The sequence below is a fragment of the Aythya marila genome (assembly GCF_965140915.1).
Source record: "Aythya marila genome assembly, chromosome: 2".
Taxonomy (NCBI): domain Eukaryota; kingdom Metazoa; phylum Chordata; class Aves; order Anseriformes; family Anatidae; genus Aythya; species Aythya marila.
Genome location: NC_139043.1, coordinates 1,547,435 through 1,573,123, shown reverse-complemented (window position 1 = coordinate 1,573,123; position 25,689 = coordinate 1,547,435). Strand labels below are relative to the sequence as shown.

General features: G+C 54.7%; 1 protein-coding gene across 1 annotated transcript; it reads right to left on the bottom strand.

Annotated features, from left to right (window-relative positions):
• Window positions 1–4,175: 4,175 nt before the first annotated feature.
• On the bottom strand, window positions 4,176–25,228 carry CCDC12 (coiled-coil domain containing 12). The gene is made up of 7 exons (XM_082753234.1): window positions 25,064–25,228; window positions 12,849–12,919; window positions 6,332–6,411; window positions 5,152–5,213; window positions 5,033–5,067; window positions 4,780–4,856; window positions 4,176–4,563 (listed from the first exon to the last, which is right to left on the bottom strand). The coding sequence occupies exons 1-7, from the start codon at window positions 25,211–25,213 to the stop codon at window positions 4,484–4,486; spliced, it is 555 nt and encodes a 184-aa protein (XP_082609360.1). The 5' UTR covers window positions 25,214–25,228; the 3' UTR covers window positions 4,176–4,483.
• Between the last annotated feature and the right edge of the window lie 461 nt (window positions 25,229–25,689).

Below are 25,689 nucleotides of genomic sequence, written 5' to 3'. Positions count from 1 at the left end.
AATATCCAGCTGACATCATTGAGATTTACTCCTTCGAAAATTAAAAATAATTCTGCTTTATGTAGATTCTTGAAAAATTTGTAAACCTGGGGATGGAAAAAAAATAAAAATTAAAATTAAAATTAAAAAAAAAAAGTGTTCTTTTTTGAAATAGAAAACGATTCGCTTACATTTCATTGAGATTTGCTACTTCTACAATGAAAATTAATTCTGCTTTATGTAGATATTTGAAAAAGGAATAAACTTGGTGGGGGAAAAAAATGTGTTCTCTTCTGGAATAGAAAAGAATTCGCTTAAATTTCAGCAAGCAGGGTTGGAAGTGGGTGGGTTTTGGTGTCCCTTCCCACCCAAGCCCCTGTGTGGTTCTGTGATAATCGCTCACGTCCGTCCTTGAGCACCAAAAGTGGTGGGATTGGGATGCTGGGAACCGTGCTGGGGTTTTATCCAGCCCAATAGATGTCAGCTTGGCAAAACCCATCGCAACTCCCACCAGCATGTGCCAGGCACAAATATTGCTGGAATTTGGGGGTGAATTTTTGGTCTCCAGCGCACAGATGGAAAGACCGAAGGGAGCCAAGAGCACAAGGAGGGATGGGAGGGCTAATCCTGCTGGGTGAATCAGCAAGCTGATGTTTTTTACTCCACCATGGACCAGTTTTCTCTAATCACTGGGAAAAGGGCGTCCAAGAAAGCCCCAGGTGCTGGGGCACTGCAGCCCCAAGGGCATCGCCACGGGGAAAAGCGCCTTAGCACCAGGCTCCATCAGCACGGGGCCGACTCCACAGCATGCACAGAGTCATTGGGCTCCTCGTCCTCGCCCTGCATCTCACAGGGTGCAGGCTGGAGCCACAACGAGATGGGGATGGGGAGAAATTGGTATTCAGCATCTGCTCCGAGCTGATAGAAGTGCAGCGCACGAGCTCTCGGTCACTGCGGGATCCGGCTGAGCTGAGCTCTCTGGGAGAGCGGTCTGAGTTTTGATTCAATTAAAAAAAAAAAAATAGAAATAAAGCCCTTTGGGTTGGAAATCACAGTTTTTCCAACACTCCCCAGTTGTGGCTGAACGGCTTCTGGAAGAAGGAAAGAAATAAAGAAGCGTTTTGATAGAGATGAGTTCTGGCGTTAGCAAATCCCGGAGCGTGCGGCTCAGCTTCGGAGTGGCATTTTGAGTAGCCCAACAGGGTTTTTTTTTTTAATTTTGTTTTGTGTTGCGGAGAGCTTTGAATTTGGTTTGGGTTTTGGAGGAAAGAACCCCAAATCACGAGATTTTTCCACAGAACAGAAACAAAACCCCGCTCCTTACCCGCTTGCGCTATTTAGCCGTGAAAGGCTGCTTTTGAAGGATCCCCGCATCGTTTGGAAAATTGCTCATGAATATTCAGAGTTTACTGGAAAACCGGCCCTTGCTGAAAGAATGGGGCAGAAAAGGGACATCCGAAACTGCTCACGAGCACCTTGTGGGCAAAGCTTCGCAGCGAACGCAGGGCTTTGCAGAGCAAAACCCCCAAAATGTCCCCGTGGGAGGGGGCGGCTCCTGCAAGCAGGGCACGCTGCAAGGCTCACCAAGCCTTCCTACGGTGACCCTATGGCAAATTTTGTCCCAAAAGTATGAAAGTTTGGCACCCTGGGCACATCCTAACGGGGATACGAGGTGTTTGGTCTCAGCGCGTGAGCATCTCCAAACCCTGGCTGGAGATAATCTGATAATTATAATCTCATAATTATAATCTGAAGCTTATCTCTGCAAATAAGAAGGGGAAATATATATATATACGTTTACAAACACACAAAATTACATATATAGCAAACCACCAGGAACTAAATAATAAACACCGAGGCGTGTTCCAGCGCGGTGAACTTGGATGGCCAAAAATCCCTGCTGGAAAGCAAACCCAGCTCCCTGCGAGGACAGGAAAACCTGGGGAGAGGGAGGAGAAAGCTAGCAGAAAGCCTGAGTGGCTGAATTTCCTTGCATTAGGGGATGTCCGTTCCAGATCTGGGATGCTGGGGAGGCGATTTCCCTTTCTCTTTCTCCATCCCCAGCTGAGAAATGAATTTTTCCTGAGAAAATGCTGACTGACACAGATTTTTAGAGATGCGCTGGGGATGATGCACGTGAGATGCTGAACCTCCACCTCCTGGAGGAGGCAGGCACCAGGGGAGGAACCCAGCCCCAAAACTGGGTCCCAAAAGCCATCGGGAGACCATCCTGAGGTCTTTTTTAACAGCCAGCTCTGGGCCGTCCTCAGGGCTGTCCCCGTTCTGGAAGTGGCCGTGGGCAACCTGCTCCAGGTGGCCCTGCTTGGGCTGGACCCGGTGACCTCCAGGGGTGTCCCCGAGCTCTCCGCTGGTAGGGAGGCAGAAAGGAGAGGAAATTGGTAATTCTGGTCCCGCTGTCCACCTCGCAAAGGACCTCGAGCCAAGTCGCCTCCTGGTTTTTGGGGCTCTCGTTTCTGGTTGTCCTCTTCCAGCCCAGCGCTCAGAGGAGCTCTTTTCCTCCAGGGAAACCAAGGGAAGCAAATCTGTGATGTTTTTCGGAGTGTTTCCATCACAGCAGCACCCCAAGGACACGTGCATAGGACTGAGCACCCCAAGGGGGCTTCAGGTGGGTCCTTGGGACACCGCAACGCATCCCAAAAACCCCGTGGTTAAGTTAAAACAACCCCTGGGCCACCAGAAGCTTTGTTTGGGATGCTGAAGGGTCCTGAGGATAAACACGGGCTCAGGGCAGAGCCCTTTAAAAGGCACAAAGCCCCTCACCCTGTGGCCACGCAGCCAAGGAATAAATGAAATCCATGGGACAAAGAGTTTGGGGTCGCACACAGGGACCCCCACCCCATACAGGGACCTTTCAGCCTGGAACAGAAGCAGAGAGCTCGTGGGCGAGGCAAATCCGAGACGTTTCGTTTGGGTTTGTCTGGAAATAAATCCTTTTTGATTTTTCATTTCCAAGTGGCATTATCACGCAGGGCTGGAAGAGAAAAAAGATCTTTCAAGAATGCTCCCTTTGTCCAGAAAAGCGGGTTTTAATTGCTTTCGTTTTGTCGTGGCGAGGAAATACGACTTCAAACGGCTGCTCTGCCACGAGCAGGGGGACAAGACGGGCACCTCTGCTCCGGGAAGGGCTGTGCCTGCAGCCAAACTGGGGAAAAAAGGAGCTTTCGGGGAATTTGCATCCCTTGCTGTGCTCCTTTGTGTGCGGAGGTTTGCTGACATCTACAGGGCATCTCACGGAGGAGAGGCCATGGCTCCGCAGGGGACGTGGGATCGCGTTCCCCAATCTCCTTCCCGGTGAAGGAACTGCACGTTAAGGCGTGTGATGGCCAAGATAATTAATAAATGAGCACAAAAATACCCACACGGTGGAGCCATCGTGAAACACTCTCGAATTCATCAGCAGGGAAGGCCGCCAGCTCAGCAGACAGCTCTGCTTTGGCGATGGAGAAGCCGTCAGTGCCGCAGCTCGGTGGGTCCTGTTCTTTTTCAAGCAGGTCGAGCCCCTCAGAGCATCCCCACGTGCTCTGCCCCACGCCGAGGGTGTCCCCACACCAGCTGATCCCACCCCCATTTCTCACAGAATCCTCCAAATCAAAAGGGACCCCCCCCAGGATCACCAAGTCCAGCTGCTGGCGCCCGGACAAAACGGGAACCTGATGGCCAAGAGCACCCCGGCCAAACGACGTGGCACGGTCTCTGGTGGAGACTTTGAGGGATTTCTGGCCAGAAACAGCCTGGGAAGAAGGGTGAGGGGCATTAGGGCTGGTTTCTGGGGTGGCTGCAACCAAGGAGCAGTTGCAAGGACCTCGTCCTGGATCAGAAATGCCACCCTTTGCCCAGACAGGCTGCTGCGCCCCTTCCAGAGCTGTGTTAAGGACCTCTCCTCCCAGCTGCTCTTTCAACAGGCTTTTAAAAGCAGCGGGATGCGGGCGTTAACAGGAACAGCTATTTTTATCACAGGTTAACTCTGCTCTAAATCCCGCTGTCAGGGTTGTGTGCACCAGATGTTTCACCTCGGGACAAAACCGCTTTCCACTCAAACGCAGGATTCGGGTACCCCAGTGGCTGGCCGAGGTGCCCGACCTGCAACATCCCCGCTGCCACGGGATGTGAAGGGGACAGGGACCTGAAAACCCAGTGGGCTGAAGTCCCCGAGGATTAATTGAGCTGCCTCAACCTTGACAGAACAAGCGACAGCTTCTTCCCCGGGGGGATTGTTTTATTATGAAAAGATTTCTTCCAACAAACTCTGTCCGTTAGAAAACATCAGGAGGAGGGGCACAGGCTGCACAGCCCGCAGGGTCTGGGAATGTCAAGGAGCAGAAAAAAAAACGTGTTAGCCTCTCAGCTGGGCGCTTTTCCCAGCACAGAGCAGGTCCTGAGCACACAGCAGCTGCACGGCAGCACTTGGGGGCTTCAGCGTGTCCCGGCGATGGGCTCGGTGCTGCTGGCAGAGCCCGTGCCCGAGGCTGCTGGATGGAGTTCTTCAGTCTGAGTCGCTTCCATCCTGCTTTGCCGACCCGACTGCTGATGCCAGCTCTTCCTCCTGCCCTTTCAGTCGCTCTCCTGCAAGAGAGAAGCAGCAGCTGCTTAGCAATCGGCCTCCCGTACTGGGAAACCCACAGGGAGAGGCTGAGCAACCCCAAAACGGCTGCCTTCCCCTTTTGGGAAGGGGATCGAGCTCCACCAGTCCCTCCCCAGCCCAGCAGCAAGGCAGGGAGCTCCCCACGTGTGCCCTGCGTGGGGTGACCCCGCACAGCACCCCGCAGCACCCTCACGCACGTATCAGTTCAGCAATGGCTCTCTGAGTCCTCTTGTCCAGCTTCTCCAGTTTCTTGGCCACGTCTCGCTTCAAATCCCTGGGGAGGAGGAGGAGGAGAGGGTGAGAACAAATCCCCAAATCCGGGCAGACGTGAAGGCAGGGGCCACGTTGTGCTTTTCCTAGCAGGACGAGCTGAGTTTCCCATTTCTAGCAAATCTAACCCAAAGCAGACAACCCCGAGGGGACGGTGACACCGGGACCTCAAGCGCTCACCAGTCCGGCTTCCTGGGGGCCAGGTTTGCCAGATCCTAAGGAGGAAGAGGAGAGAGGCAGTGAGAGCTGGAAGGGAGGCAGAGGAGTGCCCGAAACGGAGCAGCTCTCGGTGCACGTACCACTTCGTCGATGATGGGCTCCGGCTTGGCAGCCTCCAGCTGCTCCTTCACCACGTCTTCCACTAGATGGGGGAACAGGACCAGCGTCAGCACAAGGCACAGCAAGGGGACAGCAGGGAAAAAACCACCAGAAAACCCAGGCTTGTTTCAGAGCAGCTTATTAAAGCCTGTTTGAACGGCGTCGCCTTCGGAGGAATCACCTACGAGCGAATCCCCGTGGGTCCACGCACCCTTCCGCCACCCAAATCCTTTAAGAAACTCCTCAAAACCACCTGAAAGCGAGGCAAACCCCACAAAGAGCACCCAGCAGCAGGAAGTCTTCAGGGTTCAAGTCCTGTTTTGGCAAGGTCTGCAGTGATGAGCTGCTCGGCAGGTCTGCGGGGTTTGAATCTGCAATTTGTGACTCACCTCCGAGGGCGCAGCGTGGGGCACCTAGCAGGGACCCAGCTCCAGCCCTGCCCTTCTGTGAGGTATCTGGGAGCTCCAGATATCAGGGAAAAAAGGGGAGCTAAGGGGTCACCACGCAGCTTTCCCTCTGCTAATCGAGGTGTCGGTGCAAGGAGGGAGTGCAAGCACCGAGGCTTGAGCACATCCATCAGGGATGAACCGAATCCTGCTCCAGGAAACGCGTGTGCCCGAGGTGTATTCAGTGTGAAACCGCTTTGAGTCCGGTTCCTCCGTCCTCCTCCCTCCCCAGCCCCTGCTCAAAGTGCCCCAGGACTGGGGGTTTGGTTGCTGCAGGCACGGGAGCTGCACCTGACGGGCACCGCGGCTCCAAAGGGGGGTGGCAGGGAGCTTGGGTTTTACTGGGAACACTCAAAAATTGCTGTTCCCGATCCCAAACCACGCACAGGGGAAGAGTGGAAGGGTGGAAAGAAGTCAAAAACTTTAAAAAAATGATAAAGAAAGCACAGCATCAGCATTCCTGCCAACCAGGTCTCCACCTCCAGTTGGATGCAGAGTCCTGTGCTGGATTTTTTGCCCTTTAAGTGCTGCCTCGTTCCCCCTGAACGCTGCCTGGCAGCAGGAGAGGATGAAATGTGCTGTGAGGGTGCTGTCAGCCTCGTCCCAGCAGTTAATAAAACCCCTGCAAGGGCTCTGCCCGATCTGGCAGCAGCACCACCACTGCTTCTGCTTCTGCTTGGGTCCCCCCTCGCCCCAGCTCCCGGGGTTTGCTCACCAGAGGCCGGCTTGGCCGGGGGCACCTTCCTCTTCTTCAGCTCCTCATCTTCGGGGTCGTAGTTTCGCAGTTTGATCTCCCTGGGGAGGAAGGAGAAGAGGAGAGGGCAGTGAGGGGCGGGCACGCTGGAGATTAAATGCACGTAAAGGCTTTGGGTGGGTTGAATGGGTTCGAGCACAAACCCAGGCACTCGCTGCGGGCTCGGATCCTGCCCCGGGCTCTCAGCACAGCCTCGGGCAGCGCCGAGGGGCTTTGCTCCAGCTTTGCCAGGCTCCGTGGTGAGATCCAGCTCATCCCTGGGGCTTGCAGCAAAGCAAGGGAGGAGAAAAGGACACGAGCTACAGCCCAGGATGAGAAGGGGAAGGATGGGAGAGGTGGGAAGCACAAGGGGGAAACCCACCCCGGAGCACAAGCGCACAGCCCCGGGGCGCAGCACCCTGCCCTCCCCATCCCTGGCAAATTCATCCGGTTGCCCCCTTCTCCTGCCTCAAATTGGGCTACAAATGAGCCATTTCTTATGATTTCAGCCAGCTTGCTGGAGAAAGGATGAAAAGAAACTCAGGGGCGTGATTAGCTCGTGGTTAGCCCATTGCTTCAATACCTCCCCCTGGCCAGGCGCGCCTGGACTGCGCCCGGCGCAGGAAGCAGCCACCCCCGAGGACAAGCTGCTGTGAGGTTTTACAGGGTTGGTTTGGTTTTTTTTACACACACGTGCCCCGGGAGGAGGAATTTATTGCATTAACCCGGACCCAGCAGCGTCACTCCCCAGCCAGCAAGGCAGGGCTTTTCGGGAAGCCTGATCTGGGATGATCAAGCGATTATTTTTGGCAGAAGGCGATGCCACGGCCAGGCACAGCTCTCCCCGGCACACCAGGAGCTTAGGGACGGCCAAATTTTGTTGCTCACCTCGGAGGCGGAGGGGAGGGAGGCAGCTAATTCACCCGGGAGGCAACGGGGTGTCAGGCTGTGATGCTGGACATCTGGCCACCAGCCTGCTCCTGCTCGCTGGAGAGGATTTATCGGAGCAAGCGGCAGCACCAGAGTGCAGGACGCCGACTTTCGGCCTCTCCCCCGCTTTCTGCTGGGTTTAACTCACGTTTAGGATTCTCCCGCAGCCGAATAGAAACCAAACACAGGCTGCCCTAAGGTCAGAGGGGCTGAAACGAGAGCTGGGAGCCGAGCAAGCTGTTTCCTTCAGGCCAGCGAGACGTTAGCGTTGCACCCTGACAAGCCCTATTTCGACATCAGCAGCTTGTGCCGGCAACGCTGGCTGCTCTGCCCCAGCCGAAAACGATTTAGCAACGTTCCCACAAGCTTCAGCCCCTTCCCAAACTCATCGGGAGGCCGGCACCGCGTGGGGAACGAGCAGGGAAGAGGGGCTGCCGGGGCAAGCTGCTCGCTCCGCGCTTAGCCCACAGAAAAGCCCCACCTGGGCTGGCAAACAAAAGCCTTGCTAGCCGGCGCTGCCCGTGCTCGCCGGAGATTTCTCCAGGAGATTAAAATGAAGAAAAAAAAAAAAAAAAGGCACTGCACAACCCAGCAGGTGCTGGCACGGACGGGAGCAGAATCAGCAGAGGTCTTGTAGAAGGGGAAGCGGCCGCGGGGCTGCGCCCAGCTCCCCTCGTGCCATGGGCAGGGCACGAGCTCGGTTCCCCCCGGTGCTTTCGGCTCCTTGTTAAACCCGCACACAGCTGCAGGAGGGAGGGGAAAACAAAGCAGAAATCAGAAAGGGATCCCTTTAATTAGCTGCTGGATGATGAGGGAGCTCCCTGCACCTGCCTCCGGGAATCAGCGGCGCCCGGCGCACCCGCGGGGGATTTCGGCAGGCGAACCCCGCCGTGCTCGGCTCACCAGAAGCTGCTGCCTCGCTCTCCCCAATTTTTTATCCATCCATAAGGACAGACGGATGAAGGGCAAGCCCCCAAAACAGCAGGAAGGATTAAAAGGGTTCCAAATATCCACCTAACGAGACAGCCAGGGGTCTCCCGCAGGGCTGGGTTGAATAAAGGCCAGGTGTCAGCGGTTCCTCTGAGGCTGTTTTGCAGAAAGCCAGCCTGGCCTGCTGCACACGTGGTGGATTAGCCAAGTGCCCACGATAACAACAAAAAAAAGCCTCAAATCCAGTTTCCCTCGCAGGCCCGGAGCTTCCTCCTGGGGAAGGAGGAGGGCTGGATGCAGCACGGCACGCAGGAGAGGCTCCGTGCACATCGCGGGATGCTCAGCGCTGCTTTTGGGGTTGTAAAACCAACCAAAAAAACCTTCACAACCCCAGCCCCGAGGGCTTCACGGAGCAAACATCATTCTTCAAGTGACAAATGGACTTTTGAGGTCTCCGTGCTGATGTCCTGTCGCTCGTGAGGATGCTGCAAGCAAGGCAGCATCCAAACCAAGTCGTTCCTAGCGCCCAGACCCTCAGGAATTATTTCCGGAGTGCCAGGTTGGAGACTTTGCGCTCTTTTAGGGAAGTCCTGGGTGTTCTCACACCCTTTCCTCAAGCTGTTTCGGGCAATCTTCTCCCGAAGGCGTGGAGAAATGGTGTCTGGTTTGAGAACTTGCTGCCTTTCCACCTCCTCGAGCTGCTCTCAGAGCCGGCCACTTTCTGGCACGGCCGCTCCAAGCGGCTCGAAACCAAATATCCTTGGTGACACTTTCCATCTCGTCCTTCAGAGAGAAACCACGGCAAGAATTTGGGTTTTTCTCTGCCTCCCCGAGCTTCACTCGCTCCTGGGAGGCCCTGGGAAGCCACATTTGGGCACGCAAGAGAAGTAGGAGACACGAGGGAGGTGCTGAGGGGCAGCTGCAGCACCACCACCCTCTGGGGGCACTGCAAGATTTTTTTCACGCCCGGCCCCGGTGCAGGTTCCGTTTCACAACCCTAATTTTTTGCTGTTTGATCAAGGGGGTGAAGCTTTTCCCACCGTTCCTGGATTCCTCACCCGTCCCTGGATTCCTCACCCGGGGCAGGAGAGGAGGGAGCAACAAGCAGGGGCAGAGCCCGGCAGCTCCCCCAGCCCCTGCAGAGGGATCTCGGCGCAGAGCCGAGCGTGTCGCAGCGCATCCTCCTCCCAGAGGCACTCGAGGAATGCCAAAAAACAGGCGCCTCTCTTCCACCTCGAGCCCCCAAGCTCACCGAGGAGGTGTTGTTTTTATTTTTGAGGAGGTTTTGGGGGTTTTTTTTCGGAGTTTTTTTTGTCTCAGGACGTGCTCCTCCGGGAGCGCAGACGGCGCTCGGGGCGGGCAGCTGCATCTCCGGGCGCTGCAGGAGAAGGACTCCAAATGCACCAGGAGGGTGCCACGAGGCTGTCCGGCCAAATTAAGGTGTCTTGGCCACCTGAAGGTGTCTTGGTGGCACCTGAAGGTGTCTTGGTGGCACCTGGAGGACCTCAGGACCTCGATATTCCTCCAAGCAGCTTTGATATTCCTCAAAGAGCCCCGAGTGCAGCTCCCCTGCGGCGCCGCGCCTGGATAACCATGCTCACACCCGCTGCAGCACCTCGCATCCCCGCACGGCACAGAGCTGCCAAGCTGGGAATAAAAAGATGTTCAGGGCAGGCTCGGGGGTCCCGAGCACCACGCCAACCCCCTGCCTGCAGGCAGGACGCAGGGAGGAAAAAAACACCCAAAATTCAGCCCCCAAAACGCTCCGGTTTGGTTACGGGAGGGACGTAATACTGAAATAAAGAGGGCACTGCTGGGAAGGGGGGCAAGGCAGGGGGTTGGCTATCAAAAAACACCACCTCCTTACAGATGTGATGTGTTTTTTCCCGTATTTAATATTTTTTTGAGCCCTCCACAAGCCTCTCCAGGACGGGAGGGAGGACAACGGCACGGCGGTTACCGTGCTCCAGCCTCGGCGGAGCAGATTTGCTGCTGCGTTCTTCGTGCAGAGGGGAGGTGTGAAAAAAAAAAAAAAAGAAAAAAGAAAAGAAAAAAGAAAAACAAGTGGTTTTGCCCTGCCCCGTGACATTCTTCCCCCGGCTCCTGCCCAGCACTCAGCCGAGCTGCAACGTTCAGGGCTGATTCAGTGGTGAAACAGCAGCAGCTGACGAGCAGCAGCTCACCGAGGGTTGATTTCTAGCTACGGCGACGACTTCTGATCCCCCTTCCTTTTGCAAGCCCTGCTTTGGGTTTTTATTCACGCTTTTAACGCCCCGACGCCCCTGGGCAGCAGAGCTGGGAAGCAAATAAAGCCAGGCGCTGAAACTATTAGAAATATCAACCCCCCCAGAGAGGCAGACCCGAGCTTAAATTGCTGCGTTTTGCACCGAGGGCCTCGTCAGCACTTGTTCCCGCCGCGGTATCTCGCGGCGTGAAAGATAATAACAAGGAACACACACAAAAAAAAAAAAAAGAAATAGAGGGGGGAGAGCTGTGAGCTGAGCAGAAAAAAAAACAGGAAGCTGCCCCAAATCGTGTCGTCACGCTGGCAGCTAGAAGATATCTGCAAAGCAGGCTCCTGGCTCTGCTGCAGGGTGCAAAGTCCTGGCCCCCGAGGATGGGAGGAGGCAGCAGGCTGTGGTTAAAGCCTGCCTGGTGGTCAGTCCTGCCCTGAGAGCCACCCCGAGGAGCAGCCAAAGCAGCCCTAAATCCCAGCCCCTAAGGGTGAGAGAGCAGCCAAAGCTGTTCCTGCCTTCCTGCAGGGCACCCCCAAAGCAGGAGCAGCTTCCCCGGTTACACGGTGCGCCCGAACGCTGCACGCTGGCCGCAAGATTATTTCCTCAGCCACCAGGTTTCACCTCCCTCCGCTGTTTTTTTTGGTGGTTTGCAGCTTGAGGAAGCAGCCCAGCTACCCAGGCTCTTGTTTTTGGGGCTGAGGGACCAGGCTTTAGCTCCCAGGACCAGGAGCAAATCATCTCAGCTCAACCTTTTAGCACCAGCCGGCGGCGAGGCATTGGCGCTCAGCGGTTCCCCCTTTTCGAAGGGTTGAGAAAGTTCAGCCGAGCTCGCCGGGAAATGAAAATCTGAGATGAGAAGCGGGTTAGCGGCTTGCTGGTCTCGTCCAAAGCACACGGCCGATTTCAGCCAGCAGAAAAAAGAAAAAAAGAAAAAAAAAAGAAAAAAAAAAGGGCATTCGACGAGTCAAACAGAAATCCCTGGACGGGCTGGAGCTGAGCTGCGAAGCGACGACTCGCCTCGGCCAAATTTGTGATTCAAACGTTTCCTGCCGAGCCGATCTTGCTCTAATTTGCCTTGCAAAAGTCACATTTGGATCCTGGCAAAGAGCTCCAGGCTCCTGCGGGGAAAGCGAGCTGGAAAGGAAACTTTTTCGCCCCAAAAGCTGCCTCCCTGCCCGGAGGCATCACTCCCACGGATTTTAGGAGATGCCCTCCGTCCACGGGCAGTTTCCTGGTGACTGCACAGGGGTTCCTGCTCGCTCTGCCCTTAACCTCAGTGAGGTTTCAAGGGCATTGCTGCAGGCAGAGGAAGGATTTGCTGAACCTGCTGCACGAGGAGAGCTCCCTGATGTTAAAAAAAGACCTCCTGGATCAACAGGGGGTGATGCTGAAGGTTTGATATAAAACCACGTCACCTCTGATACGCTTCAGGTGGCTAAAAAGAAGTGATCCCTGGCCTAAAAGTCGGTCAAAAGAGACAAAAATGATTATTTCAGGATTTTTAGCTGGGTGTAGGGACGCACATCGCTGCTAGCCCGACGGGTGGTGCTTTTAGGAGCGCAGGAGACGCGATGCTCCTCGTTTGAGGGCAGCAGCACCCCGCAGCACCTCGCCACGCCGCAGATCAGGTGGCAGGGCTGCAAAGCGAGAGCTGCTCGTTCATTATTCATCAGCGTTTCCGAGATCTTTAAACTCCTGCGTCAGCCTCAGCCCGGATCCCGTGACTCCGCCGGCACGAAACCCACCGGCGGCGCCTCCGGATGAAAGTTCAGCCTCTGAGATCGCTCTCGAGAAGCGCTCCCAGCCCCAAAACCAAAAAAAAAACAGCACCTGGTGCTTCTCGAGAAGGCTCGCAGCTCCTGCCAGGAGTTATTCCCCAGCAGCAGCAGGCAGGGCAGCGGGGATCTCGTTCTGTTTTCTCCGCAGTTCCCCTGCGCTCACGTTTTTTGGTGATGGGAGCAAACAGCACTGGGCCAGGTGTGAGCTGCAAAGCCCCGGTGCACGGAAAAAAAATGCACTTTTAAACCATGTACGTGTGAGTGATGGGGATGGAGTGATCGATGTGGAATCGATCTGTACTCCAGGTGCCTCTGAGGGCATCGCCTTCCCCTTGCTGCCCCCAGAAATACATTAAGATGGCTGGAGGGCTTTCCTCGGCGTTCCCCCATCGCGGATCAGGAGGTTAAATTCACACCAAAACCAACCCAAGTTGTGTGTTAGAAGCCAAATGATGGGGCTCAGAGCAACCTGGGGTGGTGGTGGCATAGCGGGGGGAATTAGGTGGTCGCTGAGGTCCTTTCCAACCCCAATCACCCCGTGATTCTGCGATCCTAATCAGCAAACACGAGGGCAGTGCCCAAACGGTACATACAAGAGAGAATTGGGAATAAATAAATAATTACTTGTGCCTGACGGTCTCCTCTTCGTCATCTCTTCTGAACTGCTTGCTCTCGGGCTCGCCGCTGCTCTTGTTCTGAAAAGACAAAGAGTTTACTCCGTCAGGCCCTGCAGCCACGCAGGGCAGCCCAGCTCGGAGCCCTTCCACGGGGGCTTGAAAGCACTGCTGAGCTCTGACAGCTGGAAATGAAGCTGCCTTTCCCTTTTTCTCCTCTTAGCGCCCTAAGAACTGGCACGGAAAAGTCAATTCTGCCCTCGGAGGCAGCGGGAGCGCTCAGGAAAAGGCGAGGAAGGAAGGATTTCCCTGGCGAAACTGCGAGAAAAACCCTTGAATGTGTAAGCTTTAAAATGTTATTTTGGATCCCGGGTTAAAAACCAGCTCGGGTGCAAACGGCTCGCTGCTGGTTCAGGCCCGGCGCTGGCTGGAGGCGCTCTTTATAAAGGGAAAAAAAAAACAACAATCACTCCTAAAACCAGTATTTGGCTGTTTTAACCCCCTCCGAACGTGGGTTTTGTTTTTCAGAAGCAGGCTTCTGCTGTCACACACGTGTTTCTTCTCCAGCACAGAGCTGGGCTGGCTGAAAGCAGCCCACGAGCAGCTTTCTGCTGCTGTGCGAGCCGGGGGAAGCCCCTTCTTTCACTTTCTCATTCCTTTCGTCTCCTCGCACTCCGCGCACGCTCTCCCAGCCCACGCTCTCACTGGAGTTTGATCCGGGAGGGTTTCGAGCACGTTCTGAAACACTGACGAGAGATTTGGGGAGAAAACGCTCATTTCCCAGCACAGCCTTGCGTTTCCTGCACCTCTGCATATCTTTTTCCCCCCATACACCAAAATAATTTGGCACTGAAATCCCACCGCTCCCCTACAGCCTGCCCAAAGCCCCCGGTTCCTGGTACCTGCTGCAACCCATTCCCCATCGCCACCCAAATATTTCCTAAAGTCCTGTTAATTTCCTGAATTTTTTTAGAGATGCCAAGCAGGAGAAAGAGCAGGATAGTGAGGATGATGAGGATGGCAGCGAGGATCAAGGCGCCGCCGCGTCTCCAACCGCACGGGGCCATTTGCGGCGCGCCCTCTGAACCCTGCTCCCCGCCACCACCCGCCGAAAATTGGGCAGAGGGGTGTGAAAGCAGAACACAAACGAGGTCCGAAATGGATGTCTCGAGCCCCAGGAAGAGAAATTCCCCACGCTTTGCTGTTTGCAGGCTGTAAGCGAGATTTCGGTTTCGTCCGCGCGGCGCCCAAAGCCCCGCAGCGAGTCGCAGGGCTTCTGGTGCTGCCTCTGAGCACGGGAATTCACACCGAAAAGGGGCAGAGCTGTGAGAGAACGGCATTTTTCACCCGCTGCTGCGTGCGGGGAGCTGTCACGAGTCCCTAAATGTGTTTGTGGGACTCTGTGGGACTCAGGGTCCCAGCCCATAGCCGATTCGCAGCGCTCCTTGAGTTCACACACGAGGCACCGAGCAGCGTGCACGGCCAGCAGCACCCTGCTGAGCCTTGGAGAAGCTCCTTCCTCTGCTTTCCACCCTTCCTCACCCCAAAAAAAAACCCCGCAGGAGGCTGGAGCTTGCAGGGCTGGGTGTAAAGAGAGCTGCAAAGATGCCATTAAAGCATCCGTAGCCTCAGAGGGGTCACACATGCTTTAAAACATCTCCTTCCTCCCGCACGCAGCCGGCTGCTCGGAGGCGATTCCCCTACAAGCAGGGGTTTGGGGTGAGGATGGAGCGTGGGATCAAGGGCTGGGAGAGTTGGGTCCCGTTACGTGATCATTTATTGATAGAGGCAGAGGCTCGAACACACATCTTATCTTACAGCTCTTCCTTTCATCGCTGCCACGTCTCTTTTTCCTTCTCCGCCCTCGCTGGATTTACCCCATGGCTCAACACAGCAGCAGCATCTTCAGGGATCCCCGCCGGGCTCCGAATTTTCCCCTCTGCCGTCCTCTTCACGTGCTCGTGCTCGCCAGCTGGGTCACAACTTTCGTTTCTTCAGCTCAGGGCAGGAAGGGCTCCTCCCCAAATCGCCTCCCGCGGGTGTCTGATGTCTCCCCGTGCTTGGTGGCAGCCCCACGGGCGCACAGCAGCACTTGGGCTCTCCCCATTTCTCCGCTGAACTTCACTTTCCCCTACCTAAAACCTCACCGCCGTGCAAGGAGCCGAAAATAACCCCCCTGCCCTTCCACCCTCGCCCGATTCCTCTTTTCTAGCACCCCGTGGCGAGCTGCTCCTGAGGCTGGAGACGCAGCCGGGCTCGGCGAGGCTGCTTGCCAAGCGCCTGCCAACAAAAAAAAAGTCACTCCCATCCTTCAGCCCCTGCGAGGAGACAGCTCAAAGATAAGCTGTTGGCATTAAAAAGCTCGCTGACTCGTAGGCTGCACCAGGAGGAAGGAAAAAAACCACATTTGGCAGTCCCAAAGTCAGGCCAGCTCGGTGAAAGCAACCTGGAAGGCGCTCACACCTACCCGAGGGGAGCAAAGAGGGGTCTGTGGGGAGCTGAGCCTCGATCAGAGCGAGGTGGCAAACATTTCTGTCACTTCCCGAGCTCTGGGTTGGCATTTTGGGATTCCCACTCCTTGTTCCAGCACACAAACCCCTCCTGCCCATCCCGGTGGCTGCAGGGAGCCGGGTCGCAGCCCCCGGTGCCGGGCGATGCAGGCGCCGTGCCCAGGAATGTGAGAAATGAGAAATCCCCCTGGGCTTCGGCGCTTTTCCTTCCTGGCAGGAGCCCCGTGCAGCCCTCTGGTTCCTTCCACCCTAACAACAAGGGAAGAGGCAGGGTTTTGCGTCACCTTTCAAAGGTTTAGGGCCAAAAAGGGCCCTAAATAAATCGCTTTGCTGACCCAGCTCACCCCTCTTGCCCGGAGTCTCAAACTGCGGTGTTTTGCCAGCCCCCTGGAATTTATCCAGTGCTTGGAACAAAAAAAAAAAAGATCAAAATCAAAACGCAGCAGGCTAACGACCTCTCGGGCTGATTATTTTAGGATTCCTAGGTGCAAATTACCCACGAGTGCTGATGTGGAGTGGTTTTGCTCGGTACCTAACATCCTCTCATCACCGCCGGCTCGTCGTCCCCACGTGACACAAGTGTGGCTCTCACCTCCTTCCCAAAGGAGGCTTCATAAATCCAGATCTTTTATTTGTTTCCTTCTCTCCACCGCCTTAAAAATCAGCCTGAAGAACTGCTTCCCCCTCTGGGAAGGGCCAGCCCTGAGCAAAGTCCCAGGAAGGAAACTGCAGGGGTTTAATTTCTGCTTGGATCTCCCATTTTGCCCGTCCTGCTGCATTTCCATCCCCTCCCCAAATCGCCTGGGCGCCCGCATTAAATGCAGCTGGTGATCCCCTGGATCCCCTAAAAGCCAACAAAATGACCCTACAGCTTCTCCTCCTCCCGGGAGCTAACAGCAGCTCGCTTTCCTCGGGGAGTGACCGGAATACTGAAGCTCTCCTTATCTTTCATTTAAGGCTCGGAGGACGGTTTTGTTACCAGTCAAGTGCTTCTCCGGCAAATAAACGTCTCTTCTCGAGGAGTTAAAAGGGGTCAGGGCTGGGAAAAAAAAGCAGGCTCCATCCCTGGAGCTGCTCTCCCTGCTTCCTGGCTGCAGGAGCTGGTGTTAAAGGGAAAAAAAATAAAAAAAGAAAAGCTCCCAGGTCCCACAGCACCATTTTTTTGCTTGATATAAGCAGGTTTCATCCAGGTAAGGAGCAGTCATTGCTTTTTTTTGGTGACGTTGGCTGCTCTCCTTGATCTCTCCAAGCTCTGTGCTGAACGTACTCACTGTGGGGAGAGTCAGAGATGCCTCGAGACCCACCAAAATCGATCAGGAGCTGTTCAGAAGCCATTTGCTCGTCACAGTCCTCGCGGTAATCGTATAAATAAGGGATTTAGAAGAGCCTGAGCTACGGCCCTGCAGCTTTTTCCTTCTTGAAGCCATAATCCCGGTTCAGTCCCCGCTGGTTACTATGGAAATGGTTAAAGGAGAGCAAAGGAACAAAACCTCCCCCGAACAAAATTAATCCAACCCCTCGCTTTGTGCCAGTGCCTCCCAAAATAACCCGTTTCCGAGATGAAAGGCGCCCGTAATTCATTGCTTTATGATTTAATCGTGCTGTTTACACAGCAAACACTCGCAGGTATTTCTTCCCCCCCGATAACCCACAGCACCACCGACCAGGCTGAGGTTGGCTGCTCACAACGTGCCCATCACTCCCCGTCTGCTCCAACAAAAGTCACTGATTTATAGCACCGAACACTCAGAAATCATCAGAATCTCCCCCAAATTTATGTTAAGCTGAGAAGCCAGCCCTGCCTTAGCTGCCCGGGATGATATTGTGGATATTTGGGGGACAAAACCCGTGTTCTCCAGGGCGGGAGGGCAGGGGAAAGCAGGCTGGCTCGGGGTTCGGTGCCTTAATGCCACCTCTGTTGTGGGACAAAAGGGGAAACAGAACCAAACGCTGCCCGTGGCCGGTTTCATTTCTCTAAAGAAGAAAAAAAAAGGGAAAAAAAGACTACAAGCAGCTCTGCGTTCACACACCAGGACCCTGAAGAAAGGTGAAACGTTTGCAGAAGAAGAAGGTCCGTGCATGAATCTCCCTGGCCCTATATTTATACATTTTTTTTTTTTTAAAAGTTAGCTAAAACACCCGAGTTTCACACCGAAATCACAGCCCCACAGTGCTAACTAAGCGGTGCCGCTTGGGCGCAAGACAAACCTAACTCTGCATTGCTGGAGCTGATGATTAACCTGGTTTCTGGAGGCTGTTTTTTTAATTTTTCACCTCCATGAATTAAACCAGAGCCCGCTGGTTGCGGTGCCACCAGCCCGTACCCACCACGGGCTCTCCTCGGCCTCAATTCCTGCAGGGAGAAAGGTGCTGGAGGGGCCTGGAGAGCACCAAGACGTCTTCGCTGGCGTTATAAATCTTTTTTTTGGAGGCTACGAGGGGATTTAAGGGAATTTAAAAGGAGATGTTGCCATTATCGAGCTGTTTGTGTAGCTCGGAGACAGCTCGGCAACGCACAGCCCCTCGTTTCGGGTTTTTACGTTCTTTCAGTGAGCTTTGAATTCCCCCATCCGTGAAACTGGGGGGGTTCAAAACTACCCCAGAGGGATGCTGCGAGGGGAAACGAACGCAGCCCTGTGAAATAACTCGGCTGTTGCCTAGGAGGGGCGAGCCAGGTCTTTAGAGCCCGGCACCGAGGTGATCGGGCACTGCCAGGAGGCGAGGCTTCGATACCTGCAGCTCTCTTCTGCTTCGTGCAAGGTCACGGCCAAAGGGGACTTCCAGCCACACACAAAACCCGGCTGAAAACAAAATATTTAATTGCAAAGCCAAGGAACTCCCTGCACGAGGATTCCTGAGCCCTTCCTTTTCCGTGGCTCCCCAAAAACGCATGGAGTAAGCGCTCCTCTGCGTAATTCTGCCCCTATTTTATTTATTTAGGGATTTCTAAAGAGCCCGAGAACCTCTCCGAAGGTTTCATTTTCCAGGCAGACCCCTCGGGGGATGCTGGAGCACCTCCTGCACAGCAGCAGCAGCAGCAGCAGGGGCAGCAGGGAACCCGAGCAAATAGCGCGGAGATTTAGCGCGAGCATCGACTGTGAAATAAAAAAAGAGGGGAAAAAAGGGAAAGGGAGAGAAAATAACCCAAAATTACACAGGAAGGGAGGAAAATTCCTCCTTTACCTGCAACTGGAGCAGGTAGAGGAGAAATCTTCCCCACAGCCCGTCCCCTGCAGGGTGTTGGTGCCACCGCCCCGTCCCCGTCACCCGTCCGTCCCCGGCGGCGCTCGCCTCGCCCCGTGGGAAACCTCCCCCAGGCAAACAAACCCAACAAAAGGAGGGGAGGGGAAAAAAAAAAAAAAAAAAAAGGGAAAAAAAAGCAAGCAAGGCGTCGAGCTTCCTGAACCAGCTCGCAGCAGGGTCAAACGCGTGGCAGCAGGGGCAGGACGCGGCCACACGGCAGCCCAAAGGGGTGTGCGGGGCTGTGCCTGCCCCTAAAGAAGCTTCTGGGGGCTCCAGATGATCCCCTCGTTTCTGGGAGAGCCACAAAGGTCCCAAAAGGTTTTCAGTTTGGGATAAAAACCACCACAGGTCACACAACAGGCGCCCAGGATAACGGCAGGGCATCCACGGGGCTGTGGGATTAACGGGATGAGCTCGGGGTGGTTTTTGCTTTTTGGGGTTTGGCTGTTAACAGCTCGCCCTGCAGGGACTGGAGCCTGCAGCCTGCCCAGCCAAGCACCCCAAAACCCCTTAAAATCCCATATAAAAGCCCCAGCCTTTCCCGATCCCACTAACGGGGCTGTGGCAGACCCCACACCAGCGATCGCAACGGGGTGGCAGCTCACAAAAGCTCCCAAAACGTGCCCCGAGAAGAGGAGGCGTGGGGCCACGCAGGCTGGGGAAAAAACCGGGAGGAAAAGGGTGGTGGGAAGGGCAGGAATTGCCTCGGTCCTAAAAAAAAAGCGATGCTAAATCGAGACAAAAGCCTGGGTTTTAGCCAAGGCACCGCTTCCGACGTGAGGCGTGACACGGCCACGAGGGCTCTGGCGGAGAGGCCGCCCGCCCCGCCACCCCCGTGGGCTCCCGCTTGCCTCCCAAGCTGGGTTTGAGGTTTTTTGGGGCGAAAAAGAAGGGAAAAAGCAGCTCCGTGGCTGCTCTGCTCGCTGGGTTTGCCAGGGCTGGGTGGGAGAAAGGCACCTTTGACTGCTCGGGTCAGCCCCGCGACGCTCTCCGCTGGTGGAGGATTTTGGAGGAGGAGCAGCATCCCCTCGTGCCTCCGCACCGCAGGTCCTGCTCTAAAAGGAGAGGGACAGCCAGGTTTTGGGGTGGTTTTTTGCTGGGAATCGCCTCATTATTTAGCCAGGACAACAACCAAACGCCGCCCCCGGGGAGGATTTGACAGCCACAAAGCCAAAAGCAACAGGAAAAACAAAAAAAAAAAAGCCAGGGCTCGAAGTGTTAAACACAACAGGGAAACACCCAGGGAAATTCACGCACACGCTGGACACGAAGGATGCCTCCCCGTGCTGGTTTTGCACTATTTCGGAGCAGAGATCTCATTATTTGCTCTATTTCTTATTTTCTCCCGTTATTTTTGTGCCCGGCCACACGAGCACTGAAGGTTTTTGGAGCCTTCTCCTTCAGCTGATCTCTCCCTGATGGGGAACGCGGCACAAGGCAGCCACTTTCTGCCTTTTTTGTGTCTTAACGTGAAATTAACCCCAAAAAAAAAATCCCAAACAGCCCCACCAGCACTCCCCACTCCCCTGTTTCCCTCGGGGCCTCGAGGAGAGGGAATAACCCGAGGCCACCAGGCAGGGGAGGGCTGGGCACGAAGCCATACAAATCCCAAGAGAGGCGAGAACAATACCGGAGCCAGAGGAAGGGAAGAGCTGCAGGTCTCGTCCTACGTGCTGCACGGGCTCAGAAAGCTGAGAGCCACCTGCATCAGCTGCAAGAAATGGGTAAAAATGGGTTTTACAGCGGGTTTTCTTAATTTGGCAAACAATCTCTGTCCTAAATGCATCGAGGAAGGAGCCTGCTGCTTGGATCGCCTCCGGAAAAGAGGCATCGAGCGCCAGGTAGCACCAAAAAGACACCCCGAGTTGTCAAAAGGCAAGAAAAGCCTCTGAAAAACACCAAAACCCAGCATCCGAAAGGGAATCGAGCGCTGACACGGGAAGAGGAGCTCCAAAGTGACCTTTAACCACACGGTTCCTCTTCAGCAAGCAGCCTCTCGGCTTTAACCACAGCTTACAGAGCTCGCGCCGAGGCGGCCTTGCCAGCGAGGTGCGCTCAGGACGAGGTGCCAAGAGAAATTCCTGCAGGAGCTGCTTTGGGTTGTGACCAGCAGAAGCCAGCAGGCCGGTTTTCCTACAGATTTTCCCTCTGGACTCAGCTCGTGGGTGCTTTCTCCGGGGTTTCATAAAGCAGGAGCTCTACCCGAAACGTTTTTCTGACTTAAACTTCGTAACAAGGCAGCAGCAGCTGAGCTCGCACCGAAATGTCGCAGCAGGGTGGTCTAAAAATAAGAAAAAGAGTCTCTTTCCAGACAAAACCTCCTATTTTTGTGATGTTTGCAGGGCCCTCGAGCTGCAGCGATTATTTTTCTTATGGGTAAAGTTGGAAAGAGAAATATTAGGTGAAAACCCGCTGCCCATCACCACGATGCGAAAGGAAATCAGGATGAAGGAGCATCGGGGCAGGCAGATCTCAAACTCTGCCAGTTCCTCCTCAAAGGTTAAACCCCAATTTAAGTTTGGGGCTGCTACATCACAGAGGGGAAAAAAAAACCTAAAAACTGGCAGGGAAAGGTAGAGGAAAACTCTCAACGCTTCATTCAGCTGTCACCAGTGCCAACGAGAGCTTCCTCTCACCTCAGCAGCAGCCGCACACCCGAATTATTTCGGAGCTGAGTCAGAGGGGCAAGGGCAGGTTACGAGCAAGAGCTGAGACAAGAATTCCTCCCCGCTGCTCCCGTATCTAGGGCTAAAAATAAGGAGCTGTGGGAAAAGCACCGGCCTCCTCGCAAGGAGATAACGCGCGTGCTTCCTTGTGTCCCTACTGCTTCGTTTTGCTGCTGCTCCCCAGACAGAAAACCCATCAAATCCCTTTCTAAATATACTTATTTCTGCACACACACAGATTTTTAACTACAACAGAAGTTCCTCCTTCAGGAAAAGCCTTGAAGACACCACACTGGATACCAGAAAGAGGCCTGAGACCTCCTACACCCCCCTTTTATTTCTAAAACCAAGCAGTTTTCCACCGAACGGGTGAATCCCCAAACGGGCTTCGCTTTCACAAAGCCCCCAGTGCTTTTAAGAGAAGCTCTGGCGTGCACAGCGCTCCCAAATTTCTCTCAAATCACGTCACCTGGAAGAGCTGTGGTGATTTTTTTGGGTTTGAACCAACGTAAACCTGAGCCCAACGCCCATCTGACCCCAAAACGGGCAGACTGAAGGCCTCAGAAAGCTTGTTCCAAGGGCAACCTCGTCCCCAAGCAGGAGGAGCCGCAGTTAATTATCAACTCGCCCGGCAGAACGGCGCGGTTATGGAAATTCGGCTCCTCGGGAGTCACCCAGGGGACCTGCAGCAACACCCAGCCCTTCGGAGAGGCTGGCACCCCTCGGCACGGCTCCCTGGCAGCTTTTTATCTGGGGCTTCAGCACGGGGGATTTGGCAGCAAAAGGGTTTTCTGCTTCTCCGTGCCACTGGGCTCCTTTTTTTTTTTTTTTTTTTTAATCCTGGAAAATTGTAAAGTGGTCGTGAACGCGTCAGGTCCCCGGCCTGAAAGCGCTCGTGGTTTTGCACAGCCCTCGCCTGGCAGGAGCTTCAAACGGATCCAGGACACCTGGGACCTCAAAATGTGGCGTTAAATAATGATAAGGAGCAGCTAGCCAAAGCTCATGATTGCATTTTGTGTCCCCGACCGCGTTTTGTGTCCCTGCCTAAGCTTAAAGTGAGCAAAAAGATCCCCTTCAAAAGACGCTAAAGATAATAAGTCTCCCTGAGAAACGCAATCTGGAGGCTTTAATCTGATTTGCAGCCATTAGGCGAGGAAAAAAAAAAAAAAAGCAGGAAGGGAGCAGATTGTCAGGTTTTAGCCCCCATCCTTCCACTGCAGGAACCCGGGGGGGGAGTTTCCTGGTAATTAAAGGTGGCAGCAAAAACACGAGCAAAGCGTGGGTTAAAAACACAACCAGCCGGCCTCAGACAGGCTTCCCAACGTCCCAGGCTGGTGGAAAACGAGCGCAGCCCCGTTAAAAGCTGCACAGTTTCCCCGTGAGCTTCCTCTTCCCGGCGCAGTTTTTGCTCCACAGCTACTCCCACGGCTCTCCGAAGGCTGCCAGATAAGAGGCTGCTGTCGTTTTTTTATTCCCCCAGCTCCGTTTCGGGTTTGTTTGGGTGTAAAACGGGGATCTTGCAATCAGCAGGGCTCGCACAGAAGCGGCAGCGACGGAACAGAAAGAGGTTGTGCTGCCCGAGCTGGCTGAGCCAGCACCGATCACGCTCACTGCAGGGGAATAAAACTGGTCTGGTTAATGCAGGGAAGAATCCCAGCACCAAAAAGCACCAAAAAAAAGGGTTTTGGTGCCACAGGAGCAGCTACAACAAACCACGTGCTGTGCTGGGAGAAGGGACAGGCTGCAGGAGGGGCTTCTCTAAAAGCCAGGAGCTGCAGGAGCCTCGGAGCCGGGGAGCAGCAGCTGTAAAATGCTTCGATCCGGCTTTAAAAAGACAAAAAAAAAAATAAAAGGAAAGCTTGGAAACCGGAGATTAGAGTCAGACAACTCCAACCGCGCCCTCTGCCAGGGTTTGGGGTGGCACAAGCACGCCCTGAAGGCCGGGGGAAGGCTCGACTGGTTCCACAGCAGGAGCTCCCGGCTGGAGGGTGACTCACAAGGAAATCCAGCGGGAGGGTTTTTTTTACGACCACGCGTCACCGAGCAAGAAGGCAAGGGGTGAAATTCAGAGCCTGACAACAAAAAAGATAATAATAATAATTAAAAGCAATAATCCTGGAGGGATGTAGGCGCAGGGACAGACTTCACGGCCCCACAGGTTTGCCTCGGTTTGCCCCACGAAGTCCCTGCTCCCTGCCACGAGGGAATGCGTGCGGGTTTTGGGCTCAGGAAGCCTCGCTCCCTTCATGTTGGCCTAAAAAAAAAATTCAGGAGCTCTTCTTTCCGTCATTTTTTCTTGCTGAGAAGAAAAACTGAAAGGTTTTTCCCCTCCCTGAAAGCTCGGCACGGATAAGGACGGGTGTTTCAAGGCGAGGAACGCAGCAGGAGGCGTAGAAACCCCAGGAAGGTCTCGGCATAGGGGCAGGCACCTTCCCACCTTCCCGGACCATCCAAACCTCCACCAACAGCTTGAGGTTGACGTGGCAGGAGGGGAAGAGCTCGCAACCGCCTCAGGAACCCGAAAAGGGTGAATGAAGCAAGGCCGGGACCTGCCGAGACACGCCGGAGCCTGGCAGAATTCGGGAGGCACCGCCGGGTTCTCACACCCGTTCTTCTTTCAGCTCTCCAATCGGGGGGAAATAAATAAAAATATTTCAACACTCTCAGCTCAGGGATCCAGGAGATCCCATGGACGAGAACCTGTAGATGGGGACACGGGACTGAACTCCAGAGCACCTCATTTCCCCCTGCAGCCCCTCATAAAACCCTAATAATCCTCATTTACCTGCAGCGAACCCCAAATCCCAGCTCCCTCCTCCAGCTCTTGCACCTCTCCCTTTTCTTGCACCCTTTTTTAACCAAACCCCTTCAGACCCCCTCTCCTGCCCCAAACGCACCCCATTGCCACCCTCCTCACCTTACAGCCCTAAAATCCCCTTCCCCAGCCCCGTCCCACCACCCTTTACCCCATAGCTCTCCCCTACACCCCTAGCCAAACCCCTGCACCAAAAACCACGCTTTTTCACCCTAAATACCAGCCGTCCTCCATGCCCAGCATCCCATAACCCGAACCCCAAAATGCTCAGCCCCGCCAACCTGGTGGATCCAGACCCCACCAAGGTCTTCAGCCTGGAATAGGGAATCCTCCAGGGAAACCCTACAACAGCTTCCCAGTTCCCAAATGGGGCTGCAGTGACAGGACAAGGGCTGACAGCTTTAACCTAAAAAAAGACAAATCTCTTCCCATCCAAATCATTCCTAAATTTTTGGTTAGCCCTAAAAAGGCCTCGCAGCTGGAAGAGATAATCCTAGAAGATCCCTTTCCAAAAAAAACCAACCCTGTTCCTACACCCCAAAACCCATTTCCCCTATATCTTCAGGTCCAACCCCATACCCCAAAAGCCACCACCCCCCAACGCCTCCTGAACTGTTACACCCCCAGAATCACACCTCCCCGACATATTTATCACAGAGCACGGCAATAAGATAAAGAGTAACGGTTTTAAGCCAAAAGAGACTGAATTTGGGTTGGGTATTAGGATAAAAATGCTCATTTTCAGCGCAGGAGCTGCGGGTGCCCCATCCCTGGCGGTGCCCAGGGCCAGGCTGGATGGGGTTGGGAGCAGCCTGGGCTGGCGGGACGGAGTCATGAGGGGATTTTGAGGCAGTTTTGGGAATTTTGAGGCGGTTTTGGGTGCGCTGAGAGGATTTTAGGGGCGCTGAAGCGCTTTTAAGCACCCACCCCCCCCTCATCATCCCTCCATCCTCCCGCACCCCCCCGGCACCCTATCCCGCAGCCCCTCTACCTGCAGGGCTCGCTGCCTCAGGGCTCGCAGCCTCTCCTGCCGCTTCCTCGCCTCCTCCTCCAGCCTCCCCAGCTCCGGTTCCTCCACCACAGCCGCCGCCATCGCCTCCTCCTCCTCCTCCTCCTTGGCCCCGCCGCTGGGCGCCGCCATTTTGTGCCGCCTTCCCCCCCCCCCCCCTCCCCTCAGCCGCGGCAAGCCGAGCGCCGAGCGCGTCGATGGGGGCTTTTTTTTGGGGGGGGAATCTCTTTTTTTTGGGGTGTCACCCCCCAAAATTTAAAAAAATAAATAAAATTGACGATAAGCTAATAAATAAAAAAATTATATAAAGAATCGTTGAGTGTCTCTCCTCGTGGGAAGGTGGGCGGGGGGGGAAAGGGGGTGCGGCTGGATGGGGGGGTCAAAATAAAGGTTTTTCACCTCATTTTTTTTAATTTTTTTTTTTTTGGGGTGGGGGGCATCCCGCTTATGTCACGCCTCACCTTCATTCCCCACACCCCCCCCCACACTCCTTCACCCCTACACCCCCCATAAGGGGCTGCGTGAGGGCACCGGGGGAGGCTGAGGAGGAGGAAAGGGGGGGGGGTTATACAAAAACCTGCCCCCAAAATTTTTATTTTTATGCATTT

Bases quoted from the DNA above. Each gene is read 5' to 3' on its own strand.
- CCDC12 (XM_082753234.1), bottom strand. From the start codon at position 25,213: ATGGCGGCGCCCAGCGGCGGGGCCAAGGAGGAGGAGGAGGAGGAGGCG. The intron at 12,920-25,063 runs GTAGAGGGGCTG...TTGTCTTTTCAG, and splicing joins TGAGGCAGCGAGCCCTGCAG to AACAAGAGCAGCGGCGAGCC. The intron at 4,564-4,779 runs GTGCGTGAGGGT...TCTCTCTTGCAG, and splicing joins AGCCATTGCTGAACTGATAC to GAGAGCGACTGAAAGGGCAG.